The following is a 12,172-nucleotide window of genomic DNA, read 5'->3' on the forward strand; positions in this document are numbered from 1 at the left end:
CCTCAACCTATTTCGTTGCCAGTGGGAGCAGAGTAGCCCTAAGACTGCACGTGCTGACAAAACCCAGCCACCTCTCCCCTGAGCAGCGGTGCTGTTGCCACATTTCACAATCTCTGCAGATAAGGCCTCAGCAGTTTTCTGACCAGGGGCTGCCTCGTGGGCACGGGGCCTGCTGCTTGGCAGGAGGAGGTTGAGATGCCTGACCCTTCCCATAACCCAAAACACTTGAGCGTTGGGGAGTTAGGCAAAGGAATTAAAGATTATAATAAATAACTAATGAGACAGACAGAGAAGCAATCCTGGACTTAGGGCTGAGGTGGCTTGTATCCCAAATTAAGTAGGGGGAAGCCAATGTGCAACAGCTTCCCCCTTCCCATCCCACCCCACCCCACCCCACCCCAGCGCATCCCTCAGCCCCGCTGAGAGACCTTTCTGTCTGCAGCTCAGACCTGCTCTCACAGCTTCTCCACCCAGCCGGAGGTGCTGAGAGAGGGAACGAGGCTGAGGCCAGCACCACGGCCGGCTCCAGCCGGGCCTCCCCCACCCCTGAGCACGGTCCATGGGATGGGTCCATTCCTGCTCCGTCTTCTTCAGGCCGCCGGGCGAGAAGCACAGAGAGGTGGGGACAGGACGGCAGCGCGAGCCAAAGCAAACCACACCGGGTGTAGGGGGGGCAATTAAATACATGGGAGCCTGGAGGATGAGGGTGGATGGAGACACTGAAGCACATGCGGACGAGGCAAGGTGCTCCGGCCGCCGGCACGTGGGGCTACCGCTGCGGTGCTGCAGGGCAGCCCCAGCCAGCAGGGGAGCACGGGGCGCCGAGGGGAGCACTGCGGTGTGTCGTCCACGAAGCCGTGGGCTCTGCAGTAAAGAAGGTAACTGTTCTGGTAGAAATTTGTGCTTTAATATATTTTTTGTTTGTTTGTTTGTTTGTTTGTTTGTTTGTTTAAAACAAGTTCCCACTTCCCTGAGGAAGCCCTGTCCGACATTCCCGAGGAACCATGGGGGTGTTTTTTTTCCTCCTTTAGTTGCTCTTCACAATTCTTCATTCCTATTTTTTGTCTTTCGTTCCTTCTTTCCTGTTTTTCTGTTTCTTTCCTTCCTTCCTCTCTTTCTCTCACTCTCTTGTGCACGTGCTTTTTTAAAAAAACTTGTCTTTATTTTTTTAATTTTGTTTTAGACATTACGACTTTCTCAAGGAGTGCTCCAGTTCTGAGCCAGATCCCTTTGCGTGGTCATGCCTGTCAGTCTTTGGTAACGTATGGACACTTTGGTGTGCCAGTGAGGAGGGGAGGAAGAGGAGCAGAGGTGGCTGAGTAGGAAAGGAGCAGGAATGTCTCGGTCCGAAGACAGGAGCGCTCGCTTGCCATCATCTGAGCAGCACGTAAAGGAAGAAAGTCAATGGGCCACAAAGACAAGGGCTGTGCAGGGCTGGGACACCATTTCCTGGAAGAGCAACCGCTGCCAGCCAAGGAGAGAGAAAGAGAATTAGTGATGGGACAGAGACAGACCTCATCAAACACGTCAGTGCACATCAGTGTCACCACCTCTCCTCCCACCCCAAACCACAAAGCACATCTCAGATCTAATGAAAGGTCTTTATACCCTTCCCTGGACATTTTCAAGGCTTCCCAATTTTATTTTCTTTACAGCACGGGTGAAAATGCTGAATCTTGGTTACTTTTACAATCCAACCTTCCTCTCTTTCTCAGAAGATTCAACTTGAGCCAAAGAAAAAGTTCTGCTTGTGGTTTGGTTGGAGTTTGGCCATGCTAGGCTGAAAAAGATCTTTAACTGCACTGAAAATTTGGACGTTTTGGGGGCGTTCTGCCTGTTTTGATGTTTTGTTTTCCCCCTCACCTTTGGAACTAAGAAAATCGTTGACAGAAACTCTTTCTCAACATTATTTTTCTTTCAAAATAAATAAATAAAACCATGCTTGCAAATCTCTGGCTTGAATACAATGGACATCAGCTCTCCTGCCTAACTGGTGCATGTTACTGAGGGCACAGTCAGGACTAAGGCATGGGACACAGCAGTGATTCCTACCCCGGGACTAACATCTGCATACTGATTGTGCACCTTGCTATGGCTTCGACCTCAGTGAGATGGGGCTGTCTCATTTCCTGGAAAGCCAGCACCAGGAAAACATGGATGTGAGCTAAGCACCATTGTCAGGATCAGGAGGGAGGTGATATTTAGCTCAGGTAGCTTGCTCCCATCACTTTTGTGATACCCTGCCTGGCCATGCCTCTCTGCTCAGAGGGTAATGGGAAGAAGAACAGCAATCCTTGCTCCAGGCCACAAGAGGCAGATTTTTTTCCTGGATAAAGGTTGACTTAACCCTGCAGAAGACCTTTAGCACTTTCCCTTTCCAAAGCCACCATACCTAGGGCTTCCAGGAAATTAAATATTGCAGAAACTTTTAGCAGCCTGGGGGCAACACCTCCAACCCAACCTACTGGCATGGACTTCAGCATGCTGGTGTCTGGCAGCACAGCTCCTACAGGATGTTCCTCTGAGCTCTTGCTGACTCACTGCTATAAAGAATGAGTTCAAGGGTCTGACAGGGCCTCTCCTATCTTCTGTTGGAGGAGCTGACCATCTTGTTGGGTCCCATCAGTACATCGCTGTGCTGTGAAAGGAGCTATACATCCCTAGCACATGCATTCACGTCTGCACCCCCACCGGCTGGTTTTCCCCTGAGGCACACACACTCTCACCCTTGTTTGGTCCAATTGGCTTCCTCGGACAGTCCCCCTTTTTCAGAGTGACATCATCGATGGCAATGTCCCCCTCGTAGCTTGTGCCCCGGACACCTTCAAAGATGATCTGCAACCAGAGCACGGGGCAGAGCCCCCTGTGAAGCTGCGAAGGACCTGCTCCCTTCCCATGCAGGGGGAACAGCCTCACTGCAGGGCTCTGCAGGGATGAGCAGGGCACAGATGAGCCTTTACCAGTCCCCCAGTGAACGACTCCCCCTATCTCTCCAGCACCCACAGGATTTGGAGGGCTGAGCCCCATAGCTTAGTGTGCCAACCCCAGTGTGCTTAGCATCTGCAGAGTCAAAAAATGAGCATGTAGAGTTTTGCTTTATTTAGTATGTTACATGAGCAAACCCAGCACTGAATAGCACTCACAAGAGTAACTAAATCCTTATTTATTATTTTACAGTACCCAAAAGTGTGCTGGGCGTTTTGCCACAGTACCACATCTTACCAGCCTGCACAGCCCCAGCTCTCACAAACAACCCTACAACAGCCAAGTACCCTGTTGGGCAAAGGCACCTGCAATAAAACATCCAGTAACAAAGCCACACACTTGTCTGTTACTCATAAATGATTTGTCGAGGGGATACAGCGTGCCCAGTCCACATTCACAGGCTGTCCTATGGTCCTAAACCAGAGGCACCGTGGGGATGGGCTCTTATACTTACCTGGAAGGGTCCTGGCGGGTTGATGGGCACATGTGCTTGCTGCCACATGTTCCCCCGGTTCCCACTGAGTGACCACACCTGGGTGTCAATGGCCCGCTTGTTCCGCACACGAACCAGCAGATTCAAGGAGCCTGTAGGGGAGAAACCGGGCGCTGGTGACAGGGGGCATGCAGGAAACCCAGCCCAATGGGCTGATCCTCGGCGTAGCTCTTTCTCCTGGGTTGACCTGCATGTCCCACTGGCAATATTTCAACCACCTGGGCTATTCAAGGGAGGATACAGACCCTGATGAAGACAAAGAGGACCTGATGAGGAAGAAAGAGTCTGTGGCATGGCTGATGTGGCCTTGCACAAGAAGTGGGTGGCAGAAAAGCTTGCTGCAAGGGACTTCCAGAGAGGTCCTGTTCTACCTCCTGTCTGAAGCTGTTTCCTGAAATTCTCTGAGGACAACAGCTTTTCTGAATGTCCAACATGAACCTTCAACGTTACCAAGTGTGGCCACTGTTCCCTGTTATATTGTCACATATTACTGGAAAGAGTTTGGACCAGTTATCTTTTTAATTACCCTTCAAATAGTCAGGGGCCAAGGGCTGATGGCAGCTTCCTCTTCACCAGACTGAGCAAGTCCAGCTCCTTCGACCTCTCTTCTCCAGGACATGTGCTCCTGGCCCTTGACCAGCCTGATGCCTCTCCGATGGACCCACACCAGTTCCTCCACATCCTACTTGAACTGGGGAGACCGGGACACACGTCCCCCTCCCTACATTCACCACTAACACCTGGCACATGCAGCCTACAGCCTTCTCCTTGCTCTCTGGCCATTAGAAATGTGACCCATGTCCTCAGCAGCCACTTGCTTCCCATCCCAGCCCCCAGGTTTCAGAGGGACACAAACACTCCGTGAATCAGCACTGGCTTTAGGCCCTTGCAATCAAAACAATTCCCCAAAGGTTTTGTCTACCATTAAAACAAAAACAAAGCCAACAAATCTCAAAGCGTTTCCAGTTTTCGCTTTGAAAAGTGTCACACCCCCCCTACACTCCATCCACAAATGAAACTATCTGTTTACCTTTCTGTAGTGTCTTTTCAGCAATCCTCCCCAGCTGACTGTTTTTTTGTTTGTTTGTTTTTCCTTTTCTGAAAACATTTTTAAACATTCATTTGGGGTTGAACTGAAACACTTTTTTTTTTTTTTTCAATTCAGCTGGTGAACCAAAAAAATCAATCATGACTCTATGGTTGTTCATCAGTGCTTCTGGTCTCCATACCCAGACATATTACCTCTGAGAGCAGAGAGGCAATAACAGCCTTTACTTAGGTGTCCTTAGTCTGTCTGTGCTTGGGATGCTGCTTTCCCACCTGGTGCACTTTTCTGAAAGGCAGCAGGGAATGGTCAGGTGAAGGGGTAGGGAAAGAGGCTTTCCTAAATAATGTCCTTCCTATACAATACCCTGAAATTCTTCTTGGCATGTCAGCGCTAGGGTTACTGTGTGAAGGACAAGGACATGGAAGTACCCCTGTCAAGTGCCTGGCTGTCAGAGAGCGAGATACATTACAGGGAGTTCAGAGATGCACAATAAAGATGATTAAATGTTTAGATTCTGAGTGGCTGACTTACAAGAAAAGGTTAAAAGAATGAAATATGTGTATAATTTAGTGAACTGAGAAAAGATGGGCATGGTTATTGACTGGAAATATTCAGAAGCTCTAGCATTAATGCTGGCTGAGAAAACCAGATGAAAGGCCTGACCAGCCAGGGAGAGGGCAGGACTGCAGGGTCTGCAGGGAAGGAGGGATTCCTGCTGTCATCGGGAGGACATCTCACCACCTGGGATGCAGCCTGACCAGCCCGCAGAGCCAACATCCCCCTTCCAATTCCTGCAAGCCAAAGGCGAATAAGAGAAAGGGGAGAAACATCCTTCTGCCTGGAAATATCCCGCTATTGATTTCCTTTCCCCAGTGTTTCCCAGCTGGGATGCACACCACAACCCAAGGTGAGGAGCGAAATAACTTGTTTCTCTCCTGGGATCAGCTGGCACTGTGCGAGCTCAGGGACACAGAGGCAAGCAGGTGGGATCACGCTCCTGGAAATGTGATGCCTAGGATGGACGGAAGGCACCACAGGAGCCTCTGGCAAAACCAGCTTTGAGCCACTGGCTTCTTGGTGTCCTCCTTGACCTCTGGAGCTTCGGGGAAGTCTCACTGGGACGCATACCCAGTCCTCACTGGGGCCTGTGGCCAAACCGATGGCCCATGCGGGGGTCTACACAACCCCGTAGATCAATGTCAGCCACAGTGTGTTCAGAGCAGCTAATTACAGAGGCCAGAGCTGCTGAGGTGAGGAACTGAGAGAGAATGAAGAATTAATGTGGAGCTGCCAGCAAGCATGGATTAAAAACAACCGCTGTCTATTCTAACCTCATTTGGGGACTTGTAGCTAGGATCTGCTACACCAGAGCCTGGCTCAGCAGCCAGCACTGGGACAAATCAGGCGGCAAATGAACTTTGGTGCCCTAGGATAAAAGAGAAGGAGAGATAGAAAGGGACCCAGAGAAGCATCTGGAATGCAAATCAGTGCCCCCAAAGCACTGGCTGTGAATACCTGGCCTGAACCCAAACTGAGCCTGAGCATTTCCTGGCTGACAGCTCACTGTCCTTGCAGCGAGAGGAGAAAAAGTTTCAACCTTTTGGCCTCCAAATTCCCTAGTAGAACTGTTCTGAACACGAGCAGGCACTCTTCAAGTGGTTTGCAATTGGAAAGGAAGCTCCCCTATCTGCCCACAACATGCTATGTTTCACCATCCCTGTCTACACACTGAAAACTGAAGGTCAAAACAGCCAAGCAATATGCCCATGACTGTCTTACAAATCAGTCAGAGGTGCAAAGGGGGGTCAGATCTGCTGCTTGTAGCCTACGTGCAATCCCAGCTAAGTTACAAAGCCTCCCCAAGGCTGGGAAACAGCCACAAACCCTCCCTTCTCCAGTAACACTGTCACTGGGAATGTGCTTCTGGGAGACATGGCAGGGACTCTAGGCCTTCAAACTAAACAGGGGTGAAGCCCCTGTCCATATGAGCTGGGCTGACAGTGTCGTAGGTGTTAAAGAGTGCACAAGTCTTCTGCTTTAGTCCTTTCCTCCTTGTGCCTGTCTGCCACAGTCTGCCAGTCCAGCTTAATGGCATGTATCCTGGGGTGGAAGTGCCTGGAAATGAACATTCAGAACTGAGCTACAGGCAGAGCCATCTAACTTAGCAGTCCTGCGCTACAGAAAGCCCCAAGTCATCTCTCTAATTGCTCAGAGCTTCTTTATCTCTGCTTTTCAGTCTGGCCTGCAAGGCAGCTCTGTGATGGAACAAGTGCTGCAGGGCTTTGTGTTTTCCAAGGGAAAGCTTTGGGTGCAGCCCACTGCCCCAGCACCAGATGTTGTTCCAGGATCCTACTTACATCAGAATCCCTATGCAGAAAGTAGATGAAGGCTCTGGCTAAATTGGAAGGTGGAACCTATGGAGATATTGAAGTCCATAGCTCCTGACCCCTGGTGAATCCACAGCTCCCCACACCCACCTCTGTGCAATGTGGCAACATCCCTCTCAGGCCTAATTAACTCTGCTCATACCCTATGTACGTTTCAGCATGACACACAAGTTCAGGCCAAGCCTGATGCTTGTAAGATCCCAAAGATGCTCCTCCTGGAGCAGAAATTCATCACCCAAACACCACCGTACAGAAGGTAGGCAATGCACGGACCACTCCTGTGTGGGGACTGGGGACCCCATTCACAGCTGTGACGCTAACTGGCCACACGATCCTTAGCAAACTGCTTTCACCCTCCGTGCTTTATTCCCCTTATCCGCTGACATGACATGATGAAGGTGATGAAGAGGGATAATAACGTTCACTGGCTGAGAGGGGAATTCAGCAACATCAAATGTTTTACGAGTGCTCTAAGACCTGAGAAAGAATATACCAGAGAATGGGAATACCTGAGCTCTTCTGCCTTTCCAACAGTCAAAGGTGAAGAAAAACCAAAGTAGGACCTACCCTCCAACCCCCATGCCTCTATCAGTGAAAGGCCCTTCTGGGATGTTCTCCTATGCCAGCTGTTGCAGCCAAGTCTTTTGTCTGTTTTTGTACTAAATTCATATCCAGTTTCTTGTATCAGAGTCCAAATTCATCTGGCCAGTTTTGTCACCTCTTTGTTTATCCATCGCCTTTTCCCCAGCTCCTCCATCAGATGTGCCTGGCATTTCCTAAGGGCACACACAAAGACGGGCCATCTATCTGCTGCCGAATCTCTCCAGCTGACCAGAGGCGGGCAAACACAAGAGAAGTCCCAGGATGCCCGCAATCCTGTTGTTACTCTCCCCAAACAAGGCAATCTTCACATTTCTCTTGTAATCTGTATTATTCCTTCTCCCCAAACAAAAGCGAGAATAAAGGCCAGTGAGGAGCGATGAGGAATCAATTACAGCAGGAGCGAGCCCTGCCTTCTGCTGGCTCCCTTTAAGACCAAAGCTGGCATTTCAAGAGTGGCACGCACACAAAAGAGCACCAGCTGGGCTGCCAGATAGGGTAGCCCAAGGGATGCCTTTAAATGTTACCTTCTCACAAGAAGAAAAGGTCTCCTCTCAGTTTCCACGGGTTGGGGACTTCACTGTCACACTGAAAAGCAGCATGGATCTGGAAGAGCTGGAAGGGTCTGTAGGGGCAGCACCATGGGCACAGGACGTGTGGGGTGGCTGAGCAGGCAGAGGTTGCCTCCAGGGCTCTCTGGGGGGCAGCTGGGAGAGTGAACATGGGGTGGGAAAAGGCTGCTGCATGCAGAGTTGGGCACACAGCTCAGTTTATGAGATTGGGGGGAGAAGGCAGGGGACGAAAGCAGCCATAAAGCAAAGGGAAGACAATGCTGTGCGCTGGGAGGCAGGGTGCTGTGCCAGGCAGAGCTCTGTGGGAAGCTTGTCAGGATTCACAGCCAGAAGCAGGGGGTGCTGCAGGCTCAGGCTGATCTCACCACAGCTCCCTGCCACCTTCCTGCAGCATCCCAGCTCTGGGACCAGGTGATCCCAGTCACTATGAACTGTTAAGTTCTTGCTGCAGCCACCGTTTGGGCTTGGAACTGAAGCTGTCCAGAGAGGGGAATGCAGGGTTTGGAGCCCTGTGGAAATTCCCAGGGCATTACAACTGCATAGAAGACAAACTGAGAAGAGATGCAGAATCTGAATCGTGTCCAGTGGGGAGAGGACAGGGACACTATATAGCCTGACAGAGTCATTTGCAGACTTAATATGAGGTCTAAAGCCAGACCATGGAGAGAAGAGCTCTTACCTCTCAAACAGGGGCTTTGAGCACTTCCTTAAGTGTGGTTTAGTGTAACACTGCTGATCACAAACTACAAGCCCAAAGCTTAGTGCAGGCAAATCCCAGGAGCGAACAAAAGTCCCCAGAAAGAATTTATTACAGCTCATAATCCCCAGAACAAATACACGCCTCTGCCTCTCTCCCCCTCTCCCTCTCTCATTTAAATGGATGTTAATGAAAAGCAGTCCGTGTCAGGCTTGTGTTCTCAGTTACAGTGCTGTGGGGGAAAGTTACTGCTCCGAGAGCCAGGAAGCAGAGAGTGGAAAAACAATCGTAGCACAGATAGAGACAGGGAAATAATATCAGCTTGTACTGAGTCATAATTTTAAGGAATGTGAGTTGCCTTCATGCCATGATAGGATGTATTTATTCCTTCACAGTCTCTAATGATGCTTCATACATTAATATATGCGGAATAAGACAGTTAAAGCCCTTCAGCTTCTTCCACCCCTGGTTACACAGAAACCTTATCTCAATGAATCTTTAATTGATCCCATCTTGGTGTGAAGGGCCCCCGTGTCCACTCACAGGGTCACTACACAGACCCCTTCCACTCCTTCAGCAACTTCAGGGAGCTTGTCAATACCAAATACACCGAGTCTTGGTCATAGTTTGGAAAGCAGGGCTATCCCAGCTCTATTCATGAGGTATCCCCTTTGGCTTTAGAGAGACTGAGCACGTTCAGAGCTGTGTCACAGGCCTGCTAATTGCTACGGGATGCTGACTTTCAGCTTCATTATGCTGGGGAGACTCTGATGAAAGGGATCGGGGGAATCACAGCCTCCAGTTCCCTGCTGTGGCTGGGACTTTCTGAGGATAAACACCAATATAGTAAGTTTTGATTGGCAATGTTTCCCCTACGGCAAACCTGTGAAAATCATTTATGTCTCGCTACAGGGAATTTTCTTGGATTTTACTGTGGATTTAAAAATCAAAGAAACAAACACATCTCCACCCCTGACCTCCTAAACCACCATCAAATGAGGATGGGCTTGAAGCAACATCCCCTGACATGGCAAAGCCAATCGCACAGATTGATCTATGATCCATCACTATCTGACCTGCCTGGCATGCATGTGAATGTTGGGATGGGGGGAACAGACCAGCAGAGAAGCAACAACACTGAAAAAAGGCAAAGTGGCCACGGGGCTGGCAACCTGAGGGTTACATACTGCATGGAAAGGGACCTGGGGCATGCAGGCAGTGGGGTAAATGCAATGGCATGGTCGTGCCTACCTTATATGATGAGGAATGGAAGTGCTAACAGGAGGGGAGTGGGCAAGCTACAGCTACAGCTCCTTCTCTCTAGGATATCCCCACCTGCCTGTGTGCACGGAGAGCAGATGGTGATTTGGTAGGAGCAGACTTGCAGTGGAGCTACGCTTGAGCTCCTTTGCTCATTTGATCCACAGTCTAATTAGAGAAAGTGTTGGCACATGAAGATAAACGGTACAAGACATCCATTTTTGAAGCCATGTGTACAAAGAAAAATCCTGCCATCCCTCTTCATGGAAAATTCCCTCAGAGGTTGTTTGTGACCAGTAACAGGCTTTCCCACACGTGGACAAGAGGATGTGGATTAAGAAATTCAAAAACAGGAAAAAGAAATCTCTACACTCCATAAAGTCAAATTAATGCTGTCTCAGAAGAACAAAGGCCCACCTATTATGCAGCTGGAACAGAGCAGAGGGAGGGTTCAGAGTCTGGCATCTAAAAGACGAGAAGCAGGAGTCCTCAGGCATTTCGCCAACTCCACATCTGATTCATCATGCCATCTTGCTTAACCACATCCCTTTCCAGTACTTAAAACATGTTGCAGGGGATAACATGGACAGGCTATGTCCTTCCCTGCAGGACAGTTGGGGTGTTTCACTCCCAGCCCCCTGCTCCATTTCCACAAGCCCTGAATGCCACCTTGGGCACCAGCTCTGCTCCTGGGTGCCAGCTCACTCTGCTGCTGTCACCCACCTGTGTCCAGCACCAGAGCCATCATGGCAAGGTGCACCAGGCCTGTCTGACCAGCTGGGTGCAAATCTGTGGGATCAGGCTAGGAGCATCTTCTGCTGAGCTGAAGGCACCCTTTGTGTTCAGTCCAGACACCCAGCCTAAGAGCCACCAGGTCCTCTGTTTGCCCACACCTCCTGGAGACCTCCTGATCCATAGATGAGAGCACCTAAATTCATCTCAAACCCCAGAACACACTGTCTAGGTTATGGTCCTAAGGCCTTGCTGAGGACAGATGCCCGGCCACGACTTCTCATTACATAGGCCAAGCATAAGGCAGGGTTTCAGACCTACTCTGGTGAGATGTCTGTGAAGAACTACCCAAAGGCAGCAGTGCTGGTCATCCCAGGGATTGGATCTACAGCATCCCGTCTTTCTTCCCCTCAGACATTTTTTGGGACCAAGCTGTATTAAGGCAGCCAAGCAGCTCCTTTCCTTTCACTGTTGCTGTAGCTGGTGGTACCCAGAAGGAGACCTTAGCTGGTCTAAGGGAAAATGGAAGTACAAGGAGCATAGCACGAAGGAGATGACACGTAATTGACTTTTCCCACCAATTCTGCAGACTGAAGAGGCAGAGTGAGCCAGAGCTACTGTGAGGTCTGCCTGCTCCTTGCTCACCCTCTGTTTTGCGACGTGCCCAGATGCCTCCAGGCAGACCCCTCTCTTCCCCCAGCTTTCATAACTGACCCTTTCCTCTCTGCCACCAGAGACAGCTGCCCCTCTGTGCAACTCCTGTTCCCAGCTCACTGTGCTCAGCTCTCTGGCTAGCTGCAAGGGAAGCCTGCTGCACAGACACCGCCAGGTTTAAACGAGCACTTGCATCCCTTCTGCGGGCAGGCTTCACAAAGACCTCGGTCAGAGGGGAAGGAGCCTCTCAGAGCCCCCAGGATACAAGTGGTGTTGGGGGAGGCTTCCTGACAAAACCCCTGCAGAAGCAGATGTACTTACGCTGTCTCTTCTCTGTCCCTGTTAACAGCCTATTTCCCCATCATCGCCCAGGAGCCAAGCACAGGGCAGCTGCATGGCTGCAGGGCTTGCAGCAGACGGGCTGTGTTAGTGCAGGGCCAAAGCAGGCAAGACAGCAGGGATGAGCAGCTGAGATCAAGTATTCTTCCTCTTGAACTGTAGACTCTGCTCAAAAGCTGCTCTCTGGCTTCCTCTGCCTGTCCCAAAGAGAGGTGGGTGTTTAGGGCCTGGGAAGTGGGGAGGACAGGGTCCTCTCCAGGCACTGTAAGAAGGCTGTTGAGCAGGCTGTGTTCCCGGCTTTGAGGTGGGATGGATGATTATAACCACAGACTCCCTTCCCATTTCATGCCTGGCTATAATTTCCCCAAGAAACTTACTGGGGAGAGGCTGAAATGGTGAGGCTCC

General features: G+C 50.4%; 1 protein-coding gene across 3 annotated transcripts in view; it reads right to left on the reverse strand.

Moving 5' to 3' along the window:
• Nucleotides 1–390: 390 nt before the first annotated feature.
• Nucleotides 391–12,172, reverse strand: part of MDGA1 (MAM domain containing glycosylphosphatidylinositol anchor 1) — a 132,711-nt gene continuing 120,929 nt past the window's right edge. For 2 of the 3 annotated variants that reach the window (XM_068676567.1, XM_068676566.1), the window contains exons 15-17: nucleotides 3,440–3,570; nucleotides 2,727–2,835; nucleotides 391–1,464 (exon numbers count right to left, since the gene is read on the reverse strand). In XM_068676567.1, coding sequence (XP_068532668.1) covers nucleotides 1,373–1,464; nucleotides 2,727–2,835; nucleotides 3,440–3,570 — 332 coding nt within the window. In that variant the 3' untranslated portion in view covers nucleotides 391–1,372. The remainder of the gene's footprint in view (nucleotides 1,465–2,726; nucleotides 2,836–3,439; nucleotides 3,571–12,172) is intronic. The other variant, XM_068676568.1, reaches the window with a different exon arrangement.

Source organism: Anas acuta, chromosome 3, assembly GCF_963932015.1.
Source record: "Anas acuta chromosome 3, bAnaAcu1.1, whole genome shotgun sequence".
Taxonomy (NCBI): domain Eukaryota; kingdom Metazoa; phylum Chordata; class Aves; order Anseriformes; family Anatidae; genus Anas; species Anas acuta.